This window comes from Raphanus sativus, unplaced genomic scaffold (genome assembly GCF_000801105.2).
Source record: "Raphanus sativus cultivar WK10039 unplaced genomic scaffold, ASM80110v3 Scaffold0002, whole genome shotgun sequence".
Taxonomy (NCBI): Eukaryota; Viridiplantae; Streptophyta; class Magnoliopsida; order Brassicales; family Brassicaceae; genus Raphanus; species Raphanus sativus.
The window spans coordinates 80618-99280 of record NW_026615330.1 but is presented as its reverse complement, the minus strand read 5'-3'; the positions used below and the strand labels follow the sequence as shown (position 1 = coordinate 99280).

Below are 18663 nucleotides of genomic sequence, written 5' to 3'. Positions count from 1 at the left end.
TGCTGTTATGTGATAACCTCTCTGCAGTTTGTCTCAGTGCTAATCCAATGTTTCACAAACGGACGAAGCATTTTGAGATCGACTATCACTATGTCCGTGAGAGAGTTGCTATGAAGAAACTTGAGGTGAAGCATATCTCTGCTTAGCTACAGATTGCTGATGTGTTCACAAAATCTCTGGCTCAGGATCCGTTCTTCAAGCTGCGCGCCAAACTCAGTGTTTCGCTTCCTCCTACTCTGAGTTTGAGGGGGAGTATTAGCAGTGGGCCTTCGAGTAACTCGTTACAAGAAAGCAGTGGGCTTTCGAGAAGTCCATTACGAGAAATAGACTTAAAGTCTCAGTTCACTTCAGCTGTTCAGCCAAACATCTTGTCGTCTTCCTCGCAACAGAAAGCAGTCAAGACTCAACGGTCTTGTGCTCGCACGGTCAAGCCAGCTCACGTCCTCGCAGTATCAAACAAATTTGGATGCCTTGGATCGTGCGCTGTGCCTTAACCACGTCATTGTGTTGATAAGATTTGCAACTCTCTATATAAACGATGTAATAGCTTTGTAACCTTTCAAGCAAGAAATAATAAAAGTAAAGTTTTCTTCTTCACGAAAGTGCTCTGTTTCTTTCGATCTTTAATTAGGTGCGACGTTGGTTTCATGGTAGAGATGGAGCCAGGTGAGCCGGTGGGTCGATTCACGTGCCAGAAACTATTACAACATCAAGAGTCGGCGGAAGTGAGGATAATCGCAAGGGCACTTTGATTATAAGCATCACTCTTAGGTCCGTTTCAAGATAGACACAAACTAATAAGTTCCAAGTTATGTTTTGTGCGTATGCTAGTGTCAAACGTAACGGCCAATGCAGCCTCTTTTTTAATACGAGATATCCGTTAAAGTTCATGTTGCCCTTTGAGGCAGCTAATAAGAATAGCTCGAGATCAACAAACGAGCAAGGATATTAGTGCCAACGTGAAATAAACTGGCCAATCCTGGGTATCTTTGGTCACAATCCGTCTGAAACACGATGTTTTTTTGAACTCATTACAGAATGCTAGGCATCGTATTGCCCAAAATTCGAGCTAGAAATTATGAATGTACAGGCGATGAAAATCTTGTAGATTCTCTAAGAGCCATCAACATAAGATTCAAGCTTTTAGTTTTGAAAAATAATATTACACAACAAAAAGTTAGACCCAAATACTATTTTAAATAACAAACTACTTAAGGAATAATGTTGATATTAATTGGTACAAGACGGCGATCCATCTTAATCCATCTATTTCTAAATACTGGTCTTTGTAAATAATGATCACAATTAACAGAAGGGAGAATTGGAAAAATGGGACACTTTGAACTTTTATTTGTCACAATAAGACTTTTCATATTTTTGGCAATTTTGGACATATTTTACCCTTGTTTTATGAGAAAAATAGTAAATAGAGTTTTAAAAATATAAAAAAATATGAAAACTATAGAAAACATAAATATGACAATATATAAGTTTGAATTTTTTTTTAAAAAAATTCGAATCATATTTTATTTTATCTTCTGGCTACAGTTAGAATACTCATTCTGGCAGTCTACTTAGTCTATAGTTCGAAATCTAAATTTAAAACACTGATATATCTAGGCTATATATGGTAGTATAACATTTCTTCTATACCGTGGCAAAGATATAATCAGCTACGCTATAATCAAGAAAGATGGCTTTGGTGTACCTTCAGCTAGAAAACGAGATATAACCACAACTCAATCACAGAGCTCGGTTACATTACGTGTCATAATCTGTTATACCTTTTACCTTATATGACGCCTGAAGGTAGAATACAGTTCTCACCTATAATACGGTGTTCTGGGTAGGTAGTATACGTATTCTAGGCAAATCGTGAAAAATATGGAAACTTCCATTTTCGGTTACAGAAGTTTCCTAAATCTAAACTAAATCTACCCTAAATCTTTCAAAAAATATTTTCTCCTAAATCACGTTCTTCTTCTCCTCCCACGATCTTTCTTTCTCATAGTTTGCTTTCTCTCTTCTTCATCCACAAAATCATCTCTTCTCTCCATCAATACATCATACATCATGGTTCTAATCTATGTTAAATCCGGGGAATGGGTGTCTGATTTCAGTGAAGAGTGGAGTTTCGTGGTAGAGAAAGCAAGGGGTGGTCGAATGGTAACATTAGAAACTACTACTCCATTGGTGGTGGTCAAGAGGATCGTGTGTGAGGATTATGGGTTGGACCATATTGCTGTTAATGCCGAGTTCAGTTACTCGATAGTGAATCAAAGAGGAAATCCTCCAATTTTTATCACCAATGATCGCCAATCATCTAATTTTGTGGCTTATGCGAAGAGGGATTCATCTACTACCTTGTGCGTCACGTTCTCTGGTTCTGGCGTAAATAAAAACGAACGGATCAATATTGATTTGAATAAGGAGCCGTGTGATTCAAGTAATGTTGAGGATGAAGAAGTTCTGGAGATAAATGGAGCCGCGTTTGTGAAGCCGTCAAAGGAGTCTTGTGGTAGAAAGAAGGATCATGTCGCCGCTGATGGTTGTCGTGATGCTGGTTTAAGGAGTCAAAAAATTGGAGATTCTCAAAATAATGGAGATACTGAAAAGTCTGGTCGAGAGTGGAGAGGAGATTTTGTGAAGAAGAATCAACTTTTCAAGAGTAAAGAGGTTCTGAAGGCAACAATGGAAATTTTGGCGATGAAGAATAATTTCGATTACACTGTTATCAAATCCACGAGAAAATGGTGGTATTGCCGATGTAAGGATGCATTATGCAATTGGAGTGTGCGTGCAGAAGGTTTGGACGGGTCTGCATATTTCATGATCAACCGGTGTGAGGAACGACATTCATGTGCACCTTCAAAGAAAAGCAATTTCGGAAAAACAGCATCGGCAAGAACAATTGGGAGACTAATACAACATCGATACGGTGATGCCAACGATGGCCCAAAACCAAATGACATCATTGACTTTATGAGATTGGACCATAGTTGTGAGATTACTTATGGGCACGCTTGGGAAGCTCGGGAGTTTGCTATTGCAGCTGCTAGAGGTATACCAGATCGCAGTTATGCTAAAATACCATCGTATTTGCATATGCTTAAAGAAGCTAATCCTGGTACGCATACTCACTATGAAATTAATGACAAGGGGAGATTCATGTATCTATTTATGGCATTTGGGCAATCAGTTAGAGGATACTACAATGCAATGCGAAGGGTGATTGTTGTTGATGGAACTTTTCTGAAAAATAAATACAGAGGAGTTCTACTTGTTGCTACTGCTGTAGATGGTAACTCTAACTTGTATCCGATTGCATTTGGAGTTGTTGATTCAGAGAATGATGATTCATGGGGTTGGTTCTTCAGGCAGTTGAAAGTGGTTATAAAAGACTGTCAAGACTTGGCTTTTGTCTCAGATAGAAATTCATCTATTGCTAAAGCGATTGGGACTGTCTACCCGCGATCAGCACATGGAATATGCATTCATCACTTGTTGACCAATGTGGTTGCATTTTTCAAGACAAAAGGGTTCACTGCCTTGGTTGAAAAGGCTTCACGGGCATATAGGTTCACTGAATTTAAGGAACATATGACCCAAATTTTTGATATGAGTCCTGAGCTTGGAAGATATCTACAGGAGGCTGATGTGCGCAAATGGGCTCGTTCTCTGTTCCCTGGATCCAGGTACGACATTAGGACCACAAACCCTGCAGAGTCAATAAATTCAGTTTTGAGAGTACCTAGAGAATATCCGGTTATTCCTTTGCTAGATAGTATAAGAGAACTGTTGACTCGATGGTTCTATGAGCGTCGCCTGGTAAGCTCTAAGCATCTTGATCCTTTAACCGCTGAGGTAGAGAAAAAGATAGATAGGAGAATTGTGAAGGCAAAGGGGTTTAAGGTTTACAAGACTGACAACGTCAAATCGGTGGTGAAAGGAGACATATATGATTGTCATGTTGATTTGGAAAGAAGAACATGCACATGTGGGAAGTACGATATAGGAAAAATTCCTTGCCGACACGCCATTCCAGCAATTTATTCACGAGGTATGGAAGTATAAACACATTAACTTGGGACCTATTTATCTGTATATAGACTCCAATAATTCACATTTTTGTTCACACAGGTTTGGAAGTACACAGATTTACCGACGCCTTCTACAGCACTACAGCATGGAGAACCGCATATGAGGAAAGCATTAACCCAATAGCAGTTCCACAGTCTGAATGGAAGGTCCCAGCTGAGGTTAAACTTGCCAAGATTTTACCACCAGAGACAAGAAAGAGTGCTGGTCGACCAGTAAAGAGAAGGCATGAATCAGTAGAAGACAAGATAAAATCTTCTCAAGGATCAAGAAAGAATAAAAAGCACAAGTGCAGCCGTTGTGGTAACAAAGGACACAAGAGTTGTTGTCAGCCACTCCTCCAACTTTCTTCACTTCTCTCAACTCATTTGGCAGCCACTCCTCCAACTTTCTGATAATGAAGTCGATCCTGCAGTTGTTGTTGATCTGAGTCACTTGGGTTTCCTCGCCCTCCTTAAAAATCCTCTTTGGTAACTCTCGAGACATATCTATAAAACATGAAAAATTTGTGAGTTCAAAAGTATAAATATAATCACACAACTAATGAGAGCAACAACAATCATGTCTACAATGAACACATACACAATCGGATAGCAAATGTTATAAGAGATGTCCAATTTCAAAATCAATATACATTACAATCGGACAACATATATTACAATCAGAAAACATCTACTCTACTGAATTCTAATATTTCTCAGACAAATATACATTACAATCGGACAACATCTACTCTACATGAACAGGAGTTCAATCGGGCAGCAAATGGTATAAGTTATCAAGACTCGATTTTCCTCTTTTCCACTGAATTCAAAGATTTCTAAGAACAAGATACATTACAATCGGACAAGAACTAGTCTAAGATGTCAAAACCCGAATTATCCCCCTTTCCAAAACCCTAAATCGTTTTGATACAAATACAATCAAATACATATACAATCGGACAACAACTAGTCTAAGATGATTAATCAAGCAAAAAATGCCAATTTCAGTTTAAGAAAGATGAGAAATCAGGTTTACAAAAATTTAGGGTTAAATGAATCAGTAGACGAAATCGAATACCTTGTGTGAAGCAGCGTGAGATTTTGATGAATTGGAGGGAAGAACACTTCGATTTCGTTGCTTAGTGTGTGAGAACGAAGAAGAGGATGACGATAACGAGGATAGAGTGATAATGAGCCGACGAACCCGATGAATCGAAGGGTTTACTCCACACACGAGTGCATCGCCATTGATGGAGAGGAGAGCTTCGGCGGAGAAGACGAGAGTGAAAAGGTAAGCGAATACCCTAGTTATTTTTAACTTTTTTATGTGTTCTTTCGTTTTTAATGAATTAGTTTTTAATCAAATATCGATTGATAAAATGTATTATAAAAAAATCATATTAATCTATTTTTAAGGGTATTCTGGTATTTACGAAAATTAAAATCCTAGTTTCCAAAAAAATACACTAGAAATCTTAGTGTGACAAATCCTAGTTCAAAGTGTCCTAAAAATCTAATTTTCCCTTAACAGAACTATATCCTTTTCTTTTACATTTTGGATAAATTAATAAATCTAACTGTCAAGGCTTTAAATGGGTTTAGCTTTCCTTAACGTAGCTGCCCTATAAAATCCTAAATTGTACTTAGCTTACTTTATTTTATTATTAATTAGTTCTAGATAAACTAATCGAAGATTCCATCACATCCCAGCAGGTTCATGTACACACAAACAGTTGATCTAAATTATCGGAATATTAATATATTTTAAACAAGGGGAAATATTACTAGGATCTTTAACAAATTCATCCCCTCCAATTTTGGAATATAATAAAAATAAGATCTAAAACTGAAAATAATTGGAGGTGCAAGAAAGTCGATGATATTTTGAAGAACCAAAGTCAATCTCATATAAGGTTTTGATTTTATAAAAGACAATAGAATAGTGGTACTAAGCTAATACATATGTCTAACATTGTAAAAAAAAGTCCATTCGGTGTTTTCATAATTTTAAAATATGTCATAAATCTAATTAACTAAAGTATTATGCTTTTCCAGATTATAATGTATTGCAAATTTATAAATTGGTTATAGTTAAAAAACTATATACAAAATAGTGTATTTCACTGAGATGGGAGCATCGCATATGTGCTATCTGTCTTCTTTCTCTTTTTTTTTTCTACTTTTTTTGTGAAGGCAATTAGTTGTCGTAATCATTATCTGTTTTATCTTCTTCCTTACTCGTACAATTTAAGTAGTTTAATGGTCGACATGGTGTAAGCAAATTTCCTTACAACATGGACATTCTTTTCCTCACAAATCATCTTAGGATCAGTTAACAAATATATCATATGGAGTATTTTCTATTTTATTCTTCTTGCGTGTCTTGTGATGAGATATCATTTAGTGACTGATACGTCTCCAATTAATAACTACGTAAACTTAAGTTAAAAAAAAAGAAGTTAAACTCGGATTAAAGTATAACAGGAAAATAGGACTGAGACGTGGCAGTTTATTGACGTGTCTATAGACTTTTTTTTTTTTGTCAGCAACTAAACAGACTACTGTTATTGCGGATCCCACCAAATGTTTTAAAATATCTTTTTTTTTTCTTTTCAACTAAACGTATTGACTAGATAACTTTTTTTTGATATCACATAATAACATGATTCAAATATTATTCACGTTAACTAATTTTACATTTTTAAAATTTATAATAACTTTTTATAAGAAAATCTATAGAAAACTTTTGATTGATTAATATTAGATTAATTTACATTATATTAATTATATTAACATATGTATTTCATAATTATGAAAAAGTAAAAGTTAAAAATAAAAATTATTACCATATATCAGTTGAGATATATATATATATATATATATTTATGTAAAATTTAGAAACAATAAATTTGAAAAGATTATATTATATTACTTGGATATAATATAAATTTATTTTGAGATTCTTTAACAAATATTAAATTTTATCTTCAAAATATTAAGTATTAGACACTGTTTGGTTGTTTACACATTAATAAACAATATAAAATAAATTTCAAGGTACTATGAAAATAATACAAGAGATCCGGTAAACATTCATATTTTGAAAAATATGAAAATCAAAATCATGTAAACTGTAATCAAATATAATATTATTTTATTAGAATAAACTAAATTATATATGATTCGCATAACCGTGTGGGTGATTATTTTATTTTTACACACATAGTTTTATGTTTTAAATGATTAATTGTAATATTTACCATATTACTAATTGTTTAATATAACATTTTAAGACACAACAATTTTGTAGTTCACATGCAATAATTTAATTTATTTGTTTTAAATCTTCTGTGATAGCATATTTTAAATTATGTGATACAAAATTTTAAATTGAAAATTTTTATTGGTTAAGGATCAAGAACTTATGGAAAATTATTATATTAAATTTATATCACAAATAAACACGAAATTAATTAAATATTTAAAAACAATTAAGTAAAAATGAAATATACATTTATTTTAAATAATTATGAAATTACTTAATTATTTAAAAGGTTTATTTTATGAAAAAATGAAATATATATTTATATTATAAATAAAAATATATGAAATTTTTTTATTCAGATATAATTTCAGAGTAAATAAAGGAACACCTATTTGATTTATTTGTTTTAGAATAACTGAAAAATTTTAAATATTTATATAAAAATTAAATGAAACAACTTTCTAAAAGGTGATCCAAATTAAAAAACCACACTTGAACTTAATCATAACTTCTGTTTTAATAAATAGGTCGGGATACACGTGATAAACCATATAACTAACTGCTTAGACAAGTCCAATAATGGCATTTAAAGTCAATATGTCTTATTAAAAAATAGTTCTCTACAAAAAGAGTTTCAGATACTGGATTTTACAGATGTCATATTCTTATTGGTGTTAATATATTAGAAAGACTCAAATACCATTTTTTATAAAAATATTACTTTTTGTTGAAATATTATTTTTTGTTTTTACCTTAGAAACTTTGGCAGTTTCTACTAATATGGTTTGCCTTTAGAACACATGTTTAGAATTTTACATTACAAATTTTTATATATTTTGTAAATTTTCTATATTATTTATATATTTTCTAGAACACATATTTATAAATTTTCTATATAATATTTTTATTATTTACATTACAAATTTTATTATTCTGTTAATCTAAAGATTATCAACAAAATATATACTATTATTTGAGAATTGAATTTGTTTACTCGCCATATTTTTCATGATTTTAAGATGAATTATTAGTTTAACTAATACTATTTAAAATTATATATATACCATGATATTTAAGATAGTTTATAATAATAACCTATTTCTATCGATATATATATACTATTTATCTTCAAAAAATATTTATTTAGTACAAATATTTATCATGATATTTAAGATAATTGATAAATATTAACATATTCTATCGACAGATATACTATTTTTTAAATATATATTTTAAAATATACATTAACATATTCTACCGATGTATATATATACTATTACATTTAAGAATATATATATTTTAATATATATACTTATCATGATATTTAGGATATTTGATTAATAAATAGATATTAACAGTATATACCGTCAATATCATAATTACGTACGTTTATCTCATATTTATTTTATGATTTTATGACAAATATTATATCCAGTTTCTCTGATTCTTATTAGAAATATTGATCCAAATATATATTATTACAATATTAAAGTTAAAATTAAAGGTAAAGCATCACTGATAATGTGTCGTAAAATATAAATTATACACTTATGTTAAATATTTTATTTTTATTTTATTTTAAATAATCATATTTCTAACCTAAATTAATTTGATTTGTATTTTTACATGACGCACATCAAAATCACAAATAAATTTATGCTAATAATGATTTATCCGTAAAATCAAAAATGTTATCAAAAATAATATATTTAAAACCAAAATTGTAAATATTGTATAAACTAAAAATGAAAATTGACTAAAAGTATTAAAATATGTAAACATGAAAAACTAAGGTTAAAACACTAAATAATACTAATAATTTGAAAAATAATAAACATATAAATATAATCTAAGAGAATACAGTGACAATGTTTTATAATTTATTATTTTATGTTTTGTTTCACTGTTTTTAAAATCTAAAATATAGAGAATATATAATGTATATTGGTTATTGTTATTTTGTTGATGTTTTATGGGTTGTAATTTTTCATAATTATTTCAGTGCAACTTAATTTCTTTTCAGTCACAAATAAAATAATTTGATTACTATTATAGAAAATACTTTGATTCAAAATCCACATCCCATATATAGAACACAATTTAAACATTAATCACCAATATGAATATTGAAGTTTATAATTTAAATTATTAAATTATATTTGGTATCTGAGTTAATAACTTTGTTTAATAAAAATAAACATTAGAATTAAAAATTATTGTGTATATATATCTTAGTCCGGACAAGCGTTAACTAATTTATAATAACGTATATACTGATACTTAGAGGCGGACCCACTAAGACAAATGGAATGTCACATGACACACCTTAAAAATGATAAATACTAAAATGGAGGTAAAAAAAAGAAGATTCTCCAGCATTTTTGGTTTATATTGTACTTTGACACCCCTTAAAACTTGGGTTTAACTCTTGCTGACACCAAACATTTTTTTTTACATTTTTTCCATTAGATGTTTGACCCAGGTAATAATGAATCCTGGGTCCGCCACTGCTGATACTGATACAGATACTTTAAAAATTTGGAATGCCTATAACAATAGTTTATCCGGTTGTGCTTAGGACCAACCTTGAACATTACATTAAGTCATTACCGAAGTTATTGACTTGCATATATACGTATATAAAATTAACTTAGGGAACCTAGAAACCGGTAAACACAAAAGTCAGGGCACGTGAGGATAGAAGCGCCGGTCATGTGTGCCCATTCTTTGCCGTTAATTAATGTGCCACAATGACTGTCGTCTAGCATGCGCTGGACTCCAACCGAGTTTGCTGTTTACAGTTCATATGGAGAATGGTCGCTCTCTAATTCTATTGTAATCTTTTTTTTTTGCTAAACTGTAATTCTATTGTAATTTCAAGGTGGAAACCAAAATTAAAACCTGAACTATGATGTATAGTGGTCCACTCTTAGTCCCACGAGACGACTTGACTGTTTGTTAAGAACCACTGCACCTCTGCTTCTCTATTTGGTAAGGCATCTCCATCCTAACTACATAATTTACTGCAAAATGAAGTGGAAAATAGAGCTAAAAAAAAACAAAAAAATTTATAGAGTAAACATTTTTTTTGTTTTTTCATTACTCTATTTTGCAGTAAATTATGGAATGAAATTGGAGATGCTCTTAGAGAGAAAAATACATTTTTGATTCGTTCAACTCTTTGTTTTTTTTTGTTTTGCCAAGCTTTGATTTTCTCTGCTTCATTTTTATATGATGTGAGACATTTCTCCAGTCTCGTTTATCCTTCTCTAGTTTCTCTCCTTTTTTTGAATCTTTTATCTCTCTGATTATAGAAATGATATTCAATGAGTAGTTCAAAATAATAATAATAATAATATTCAATATCTACAACCAAATTTATTCCAATTTTTTTTGTTCAACTCAAACACCAAATATAATTCACTTAGAGCATTATTATAGGGAGGTTTTTAGCAAAGCTCTTAAGGAGGAAAACGCAGAGACCGAAAAGAAAGAAAATGGAAAAACCTTTATTTAAGGGCTAGTTCTTACTTTTTACCGAACAAAAAAACAAAAAACCTTTAGTTAAAGGAGAGAGAGATGACTCCAATAATGATGGTCTTAAATGGAAGTGTTTGCACACAAAGTTACAAGAATAACTTTGCAAGTGATTCTCTCCTTCACCGTGTGTTTCCCGAAGCCTGAACGTCTGGGTTATATGGCCGCATTCCCACTATGGCCAGATATCTTCAGGAAGCCCATTTCATATAGCCCGGTCATTCTTTAATCCTTTCTCATATAACTATATATTATCTTACTCTCTTTTTTTGAAACACTTTATTTAGGTCTCTTATATGCGTCGTCAACTCCCTATATGTAATACCTTCATTTTCATAAATGATTCGGCACTAATCTAAATTCAAGATAGATTGTCCGCTTTCTCTGCTCTTTATTAGTCCACGTACTTATTTTATATGTATATACAGTATATCCCATTTTGTTTGGTTAAACAGGTCTCTTCAGCTAAATCTAACTACCCGAGTTTAATATTTTAAGCCATTTTATGAAAAACAATAGTATGTAAACTGCTCTATGTGAAAATGTTAATTAAAACTGCCAGACTTCAAGAGATAATTTACATCAACAAAATTTTCAATTATTATTATTCTTTTTTTTGAAACTTGAAAATTTTCAATTATTAATAAGATTTTCTCTCCTAGTTTAAGAATTGACGGCGAGAGAGGACTGAAATTTCCACTTTAATTTTTCAGCTAACCACTTGAAAAGATTACGAATTCCAGTAAGAACTCCTTAGATAATTATAAATTTTTTTTTCTTAACAACCAATAATTAAACATGTGTATAGTGACATTAATAACCAAAAACGTCTCTTCTGAATACATACAAAAACTAACAAAAGTACCACCTGAGAAAAGCTTGTGTCGGCGTGCCGCCTACCATGATCAGTAGTAGATACATGTAAAACTTTAAAGAAAACAAAAAAAATTATCAAAGCCCGAGTAGTGATGCACCAAAATTGAAGCCTCATTGGGAAATAGAGGCTCATGTTTCATGTTAAAACACAAACACACACAAGTAGTTCTTTTAGTTATGCCTAGGAGGATGATGACCAGGGTCGCTGTAATCGGCCGTTAAACTCACCGTTTTGGTGAGCCTCTTCTTGCTCTTTCTTTTCCTTACCGTTTCTTTACTCTCTATCGCCAAACTGTTAATTTCATTTGCCTCGCCCTTCATATTTCCATACTTCAACGCCTTTCGGTTTCCGATTACATTTTCAATAGCCTAATAACAATAAATCATTCAAATTGATATATTATAACCAATATGTTAAACGGTCGATGTTCAATATATATTTCTTCATAAAACACACCTTGCTGGCAGTCTGAGTACTAGTGCTTGCTCCAAGCCCACCATTCTTCGCCGCTTGTGGAACTGTAGAGAAAATTTGATGAGCGTAATTGTAAAATTCAATAGAATAATTAAACAATGAACATTTCATAACACATGGTGAAACATACATAGCTGTTATTGTATATATATATATATATACACGCATACCTTGTCTACCAAAGTTTGCATGGGAGACTTCAGCATGTAATTGCAAGATGAAAAATACTAGAAGATAGCAAAGGGCCCTCATGGACACCATTTCGTGTTTCTTTTCCTTCTTTCCGTTGGCTTAATGTATGTTTGTTTGTGTGTGAACAATATTAAAGAGGAGACTTGTGTTGTTGAGGGGGAAGAGAGGAGAGGTTTTATAACAGAGCGACAAAAAGTCCAAGAAGAAGAAAAAGAGCTCAAGGTCAAAGCTAGTATTCCAATAACCATCATTCACTTTCTCTCTTTTTCGTTTAAATATTGAAATATGATAGTTTATAAATAGTAATCCTAATAAACAAAACAAGAAGGCAAATGCGGTTAACCGTTTTGAATCTTGATTTTGCTTGGGGATTGTCCAAATAAAAAAAATGAAAGTGCCCAGCCCAATGTTGTTCAAAGCTTTGGGTTTTGGGAATTCATGTGCTTGAAATTATATTTACTCTCCTAAAATTTCCACTGTGCCTGTAACATTCTTTTTGCCAACACTTTTTTTATAACTGTGATAGTAACACATATATTTACTTATATTATTTTCTAAGAAAAAATGTTCAAATTTTATTTATATTATTTAAACAGTTGATTATATATAACGGTAAAACAATAATGACATGATAATATATTTTATATGTGTTACAACATATTTAAAATCTAAATGTTTAAGATACCAAGTAGGTCGTATAATTTCATACAAACAGCTTGTGTATTAGTTTGAGTTTGTGACTGCACATGAATAGAAATCTTGACTAATCGAATAATATAAAACGAATAATAGATGATTAAAAAACTATACATAGGTTATAGGTAATTAATAACGATGATTAGGTTTTAAAGTTTTGTACGCATATAGTTCTAACAGACTGTAAAGTTAGTAGTATATACTAGATATACCACCTATATGCATTACTACATATATCACACATGCATACACGAACACACAATCTTAGTTTAACAAAGGTCTGTCACGAAATCCTAGAAAGTGGTATTTGCGACGTGGTATTAGTCAAAGACTCGGAAGTAGTTTTCAACTTGGAACCAGACAAAATTGGTTTTTGTACCAAACCGAAGACGTCAGAGAGAATTTGGTTTGGATCTTACAAACCAAGTTCAGAGCATTATATGTTGTAAACGACTATTGGGAAATAGGTTAAGGTCGTCAGACATATAAAGATACTGGAATACATATTATATAACTTTACTTTATTATGCAATAGCAGTAAGAAATTTTGGACAGAGTTGTAGACTTGCAGATGTACCGGAAAAGAGAATTTAAACCAGCACCGGCCAACAAATGTGTAAAATCGACCAGAGGCTCTTGGTTTTTACGCTGTCGTTTTTGGGATACTAAAAACCTCATGTGGATGTGAAGAATGAGACTTTTTATAACATATATATATTTTTAATTTTATAACATGTAAAATTCAAAATTGGGCTTTACTTTCCAAGGATCTTCACGTGATGCTTCTCGTACTTTTAATTTTTGCACTCTAAAAACATATCTTTGGAATTGAGAATAAATTTCAACTTTTTATCCCACTTTTTTTTTTCGTTACAAAATCCCACTTTCAAATTTTTTTTTGGCCAAAAAAATCCCACTTTCAATTATAATACCATCGAAAATAAAATATTTATATACATGAAAAACTCAAATCAACTTAGCGATTAAAAGTGGCCTGTTAAGTACGGCCCATTATCAACGGTCCTGAATGCTACATGAGCTTGGTTAATAGAGCTTCAATGGGTTCAAATTGGTTTAGACGAAACTTGCTACAGAGAAGCTTAGTTATTGATTAATAGAGGCTTGAACATGATTATTGCATAGATCCTTAACAAAAGTCCTTAATACACATATATGTATATATATGTATATGTATATATTATACATATATACATATATGTGTATTAAGGACTTTTAGTAAGAATCTATGCAATAATCATGCTTATTTTCTGGAAACAAGACATTGCCTCTCCGTAAGGCTACTTACATTTTGATCCATACTTTGAAAGCTGTTAAGCATCATTATCTCGTTTTTTTTTGGCGTCGCATCATTATCTCGTTTTAATGCGGTTGGTTTCTGCTTTATTTAGCATTAATTACTGTCTTTGACTTTATAGTAGTTTGTGTTTATTATCGGCATTCTTTTTTTGTTTCGCAATCTTACAATGAGTTACAAAAACGGAAAAAAAAATTAACTTTACAATATTCGCATTATTTTTGTCAAGTAGGTAGGCCACTTTGAATAATTTTTACGCAGATGGTACATCAACTTGAATCATTTTTTGCATTTTCTTTTGGTATACTTATAAAGAAATCATACCAGTCATAGGATTTTCCAAATTTACGAATAGGTGTGAGAGGTGAAATTATGTGTGGTGATAGCTAAAAACGTGTAAGTTAGCATCCACCGACCCATTTCACCGTTAAGTCCCAATGGTAATGTCATGACGCAAACATTGTAGTATACACGCATCACATATGTTGGATCCGCACATGATGATGACTTCTAAGAGCATCTCCATCAATGAACCCCTCTTGGGGTTCATATTTTTGATTTTTGATTATTAAATTGTTTTTTTTTCTTTTTGAAAAAAAAAAAAAAAAAATTGGACCAGTCGCGGACCGCCACGTGTCGTGGGGCCCGCGCTACAGTGAAGAGACGGGTTCACTGCAGTGAACTTCCAAGAAACAGGTTCAGATCTTTATATAATTTTAATATTTTTCTTTTTTCGAAAAGCGTGTGAACCTCTCCATTGAACCCTCAATGAAGATGCTCTAAGAAGTTTATAGGATCTCAAATGTTTGTAAGGAAAAGAAAAACGAAACAAAGCAAATAAAGTTAATTGACACAAAGAACATTCACGACAAATATTCAAAATAATAATCAGATTGTATATTTCAGCTGTTTTATAAGTTTATAACTATTACAATGATTTTTTCTGTATGTTATTTATTTGAAATTTTGTCTTCTTGGAAATGTTTTACAAATTCATTGTTTTACAGTATATATATATATATAAGATCGCATGGGTGAGAAAACGATTCATCATAAACGTACCAAAGGCATTCTGAAAACTAGGCATGTTTATTTATGGTAAACTCAGGGCAAATAAAGATTAAAGACTTTTAAACTCAGGGCAAATAAAGATTAAAGACATTAAAATTAAAGTCTTAAGAAACAAGAACCCAGAAAAGATATTAAAGCATGACAAAAAGATGTTGAAAACTTTAAAAAAGTGAGATTTTGTCAAAAAGTATCACTAAAGTTTTAAGTTAGTGGAGAGTTTCAAATGGTAAACACAGTTGTCTTCATGCAAGTTAATTTGTATTATCATTAAATAGCATCCAACATCTTAAGTTCAAACACTGATCTTCATATCTCTCCTATCTTTTTTTCTCTCTCTCTCTCTCTTTTGGCGATTGTTCTTATTGCATTAAAGAGAAACCATCTTCATTGTTAGACATCTAAAACCTTAAAATGGAGTTTAGTGTCCATCGCTCTCATCGCTGTTTCGATATTCTTGAAGGAAAGTCACCACAAGACGATCATGTCAACTCAACATTCCTACCAAACGCTAGCTTCCATGTCCCGTTGCAGTCCTTATCGAAACGCAACAACAACAATGGCTCTCACTTAGACCCAAACATTTACCACAACGAGTGTCTCGAAAGAAGGGCAAGAAGAATGGTCTCTAACCGAGAATCTGCAAGAAGGTCACGTATACGGACAAAGAAGCACATAGAAGAGCTGCAGCAGCAGGTCGAACAGCTGATGATACTGAATCATAACTTGTCCGAGAGAGTCATCCATTTGTTGGAAAGCAACCACCAGATGCTACAAGAGAACTCAATGCTTAGGGAGAAAGTCTCTTCCTTTCAATTGCTTATGGTGGAAATGCAAATACCCATGAGAAATGTGGATGGCAGCATCAGTTACCGGGTTGTGAATCATCTCAGAGGAGAGACGTCAAACCGGACCAACACTTTCTTTGGTAGGTAAAAAAAGAAAAGTTTCATGTTCTTGGTGTGCTAAAGCCAGTAGTAGTAGTACTATGATAGTATGATTGGCTCATATATGCAATGTGACTACTACACTAGTAATTGCTTGCATGTCTGTATATAATAGATTACAACAATGCAGTAAGTATGTATCGCATTAGTGCTGTCTCAAATTATTTCTACTCTGTTCACAAAAATATTAACGTTTTATATATATGTTTAACGTTTTTTTAAATTATAAACTCTAAATTTAACAATATATCTATGAAAATTTAAAATTTAGACTTATTTATTTAATATGTTTTTTAAAGAATTTTTTTTTATTTTAGACTCCTTTCCTATTTGATCGTTCCAAATGACTAATAACGTTAGACGGCCTTGTCTATGAAGCAAATCAACTTAACATTGTTAAGTAATGTTCCTTGCTTACATCAACAACTCTTCTCCGTCACAATATCTACATTCGAAGTTATCTCTGCAGTAGCCGAATCTTTACTCTCTTCTTCTTCATCTACTTGATCAAGGCACGAGTCTGCATAGAAACACGTGCAAGGCCACCTGAAAGTTATAGCCAATTAAACCAACAAAAACAATAGCATTGTTCCATATCTACAACACAGTCTAAAGCTTACTTGCTTGACATAATGGTTTCACCATATATTATTGTTCTCTCCTCATATACATTCACTGAGAAAGAACAAAACAACTAAACGCGTCAAAACTTTACATGAAACTCGAGCAAAACAGAACAATGAAGCAAACTAAAACTAACGGAAATACTTAGCCACAAGAAACTGCTTGAACTCAGATTCGTACCTTCTGTACTTATCATCACAATTTTTACTATCAAGATACCAAAAGAACGAAAACGATTAGGGTTTCAAGAACATTCAGCTAAAGACAGAGATCAAATCATGAATTCAGCAAAAATTACTTATAGGAGGGAGTTACAGCGAATTGAAATCGTAGTTCATCGTATTCAGCAGCCCTGAGTAACTGAGTTATGCTCATGCCGTCATGCGGAGGCGGAATCGCCGGAGACGTCGCTTGTCTTGTCGCTCGTCATGGTGTCTTGTCTAGCAATCATGAATCATCATAAAATAAAGCGATAGTTTTTGAGTAATTTAAAACTGGGCCTTATGAGGCTTTTGAGTAAAATTTATCGTATACAAGGGGCTTGTGAGGCGTATGATTAAGGCCCAGTGTACTACTCCATTTTTTTATTTCAAAATTGTAAAACATCAAAATGGAAATAGTTTTTACTCCAATATATTATTCTATTTTCTATTCCAGAAAATATATTTTTATTCCATTTTATTTACTTAATAATTGTTACTAATACTTTTTAATTTTAATTTATGTTTATAGAACTTCTATAAAATATATTTTATTAAAATTAAATATATATATATACTAAAAAGTAAAATTAATTATTAAAATTATCTTGGTTCAATAGTGAGCATTAAATATGTTTTCCCAAAAATAACAAATAAATAAATAATGAACTTATTTATCCTTGATATTTTTAAATCAAACAAGAAAATTTTGAAATAGGATATTTTTCATCTTCTGCAATTTCAATATTTGCAGGTGGAGTTTCTCTTCCAACATCAATTGGTACATCGAGTTCATGTTCATCTTCAATTATCATGTTTTATAAAATTATACATGCAGTTATGATGTCATGTAACATTTTTTTTCCAAAATCGAAAAGGTCTATATTGTGTGGGCAATGCTTCACCAGTCTTATCAGTTTTGTGATTTACCGAATTATTAAAATTACTTATTTTATATTTCTTTTATTTACATTATTTATGTTTGTTTTAGTTTTTTTTTAAATTAATTTATGCATCTTTTCTGTAAACTTATTAAATAATATCTCGTAGACTATCATATTTTTATGTTGTTGTATTAGTTTTAAATATTATTTAAGTATGGAATAAAAATATATATAAACTAAAGAAAGTTTAACTACAAAATAGAGCAGTATGTAAGACTATTCTATAAATAAGTAACACTAACCATTATTCTATTTTGGAGTTAAAAATAAAATGAAATTGGAATAGATTTTACTATAAAATCATGTTTAAAGTAAGAAATAGAATACGGTAAGAAATACCCTAAAAATATATAGAAAAAATTATAGAGTACCATTGGAGATGCCTTAAGTCATAATCATCGTCGTCACGTTACAGGGAGTAGATTACTCTACAAAACAGTAA

At 31.5% G+C, this 18663-nt stretch overlaps 4 protein-coding genes across 6 annotated transcripts; 2 read left to right on the top strand and 2 right to left on the bottom strand.

Annotated features, from left to right (window-relative positions):
* Positions 1 to 2073: 2073 nt before the first annotated feature.
* LOC130500631 (uncharacterized) lies at positions 2074 to 4493 on the top strand. The gene is made up of 2 exons (XM_056995557.1): positions 2074 to 4060; positions 4141 to 4493. The coding sequence occupies exons 1-2, from the start codon at positions 2074 to 2076 to the stop codon at positions 4491 to 4493; spliced, it is 2340 nt and encodes a 779-aa protein (XP_056851537.1).
* A 7438-nt stretch (positions 4494 to 11931) lies between these two features.
* Positions 11932 to 12548, bottom strand: LOC130500629 (protein GOLVEN 11-like). Its single transcript, XM_056995554.1, has 3 exons — positions 12406 to 12548; positions 12218 to 12279; positions 11932 to 12129 (listed from the first exon to the last, which is right to left on the bottom strand). Exons 1-3 carry the CDS (start codon positions 12494 to 12496, stop codon positions 11932 to 11934), a joined length of 351 nt encoding a protein of 116 aa, XP_056851534.1. The 5' UTR covers positions 12497 to 12548.
* Positions 12549 to 15830: 3282 nt separating this feature from the next.
* On the top strand, positions 15831 to 16640 carry LOC108811131 (basic leucine zipper 43-like). The gene has a single exon (XM_018583179.2). The coding sequence runs from the start codon at positions 15921 to 15923 to the stop codon at positions 16440 to 16442; it is 522 nt and encodes a 173-aa protein (XP_018438681.2). The 5' UTR covers positions 15831 to 15920; the 3' UTR covers positions 16443 to 16640.
* Positions 16641 to 16828: 188 nt separating this feature from the next.
* Positions 16829 to 17528, bottom strand: LOC108810494 (uncharacterized). Of its 3 annotated transcripts, none has more exons than XM_018582607.2 (4): positions 17393 to 17528; positions 17214 to 17284; positions 17074 to 17128; positions 16829 to 16999 (listed from the first exon to the last, which is right to left on the bottom strand). In XM_018582607.2, the coding sequence occupies exons 1-4, from the start codon at positions 17413 to 17415 to the stop codon at positions 16873 to 16875; spliced, it is 276 nt and encodes a 91-aa protein (XP_018438109.1). In that variant the 5' UTR covers positions 17416 to 17528; the 3' UTR covers positions 16829 to 16872. The 3 variants fall into 3 exon arrangements, with proteins under 3 accessions (XP_018438109.1, XP_018438108.1, XP_018438110.1); XM_018582606.2 differs by having other exon boundaries at positions 17376 to 17522; XM_018582608.2 differs by having other exon boundaries at positions 17222 to 17515.
* Positions 17529 to 18663: the final 1135 nt, after the last annotated feature.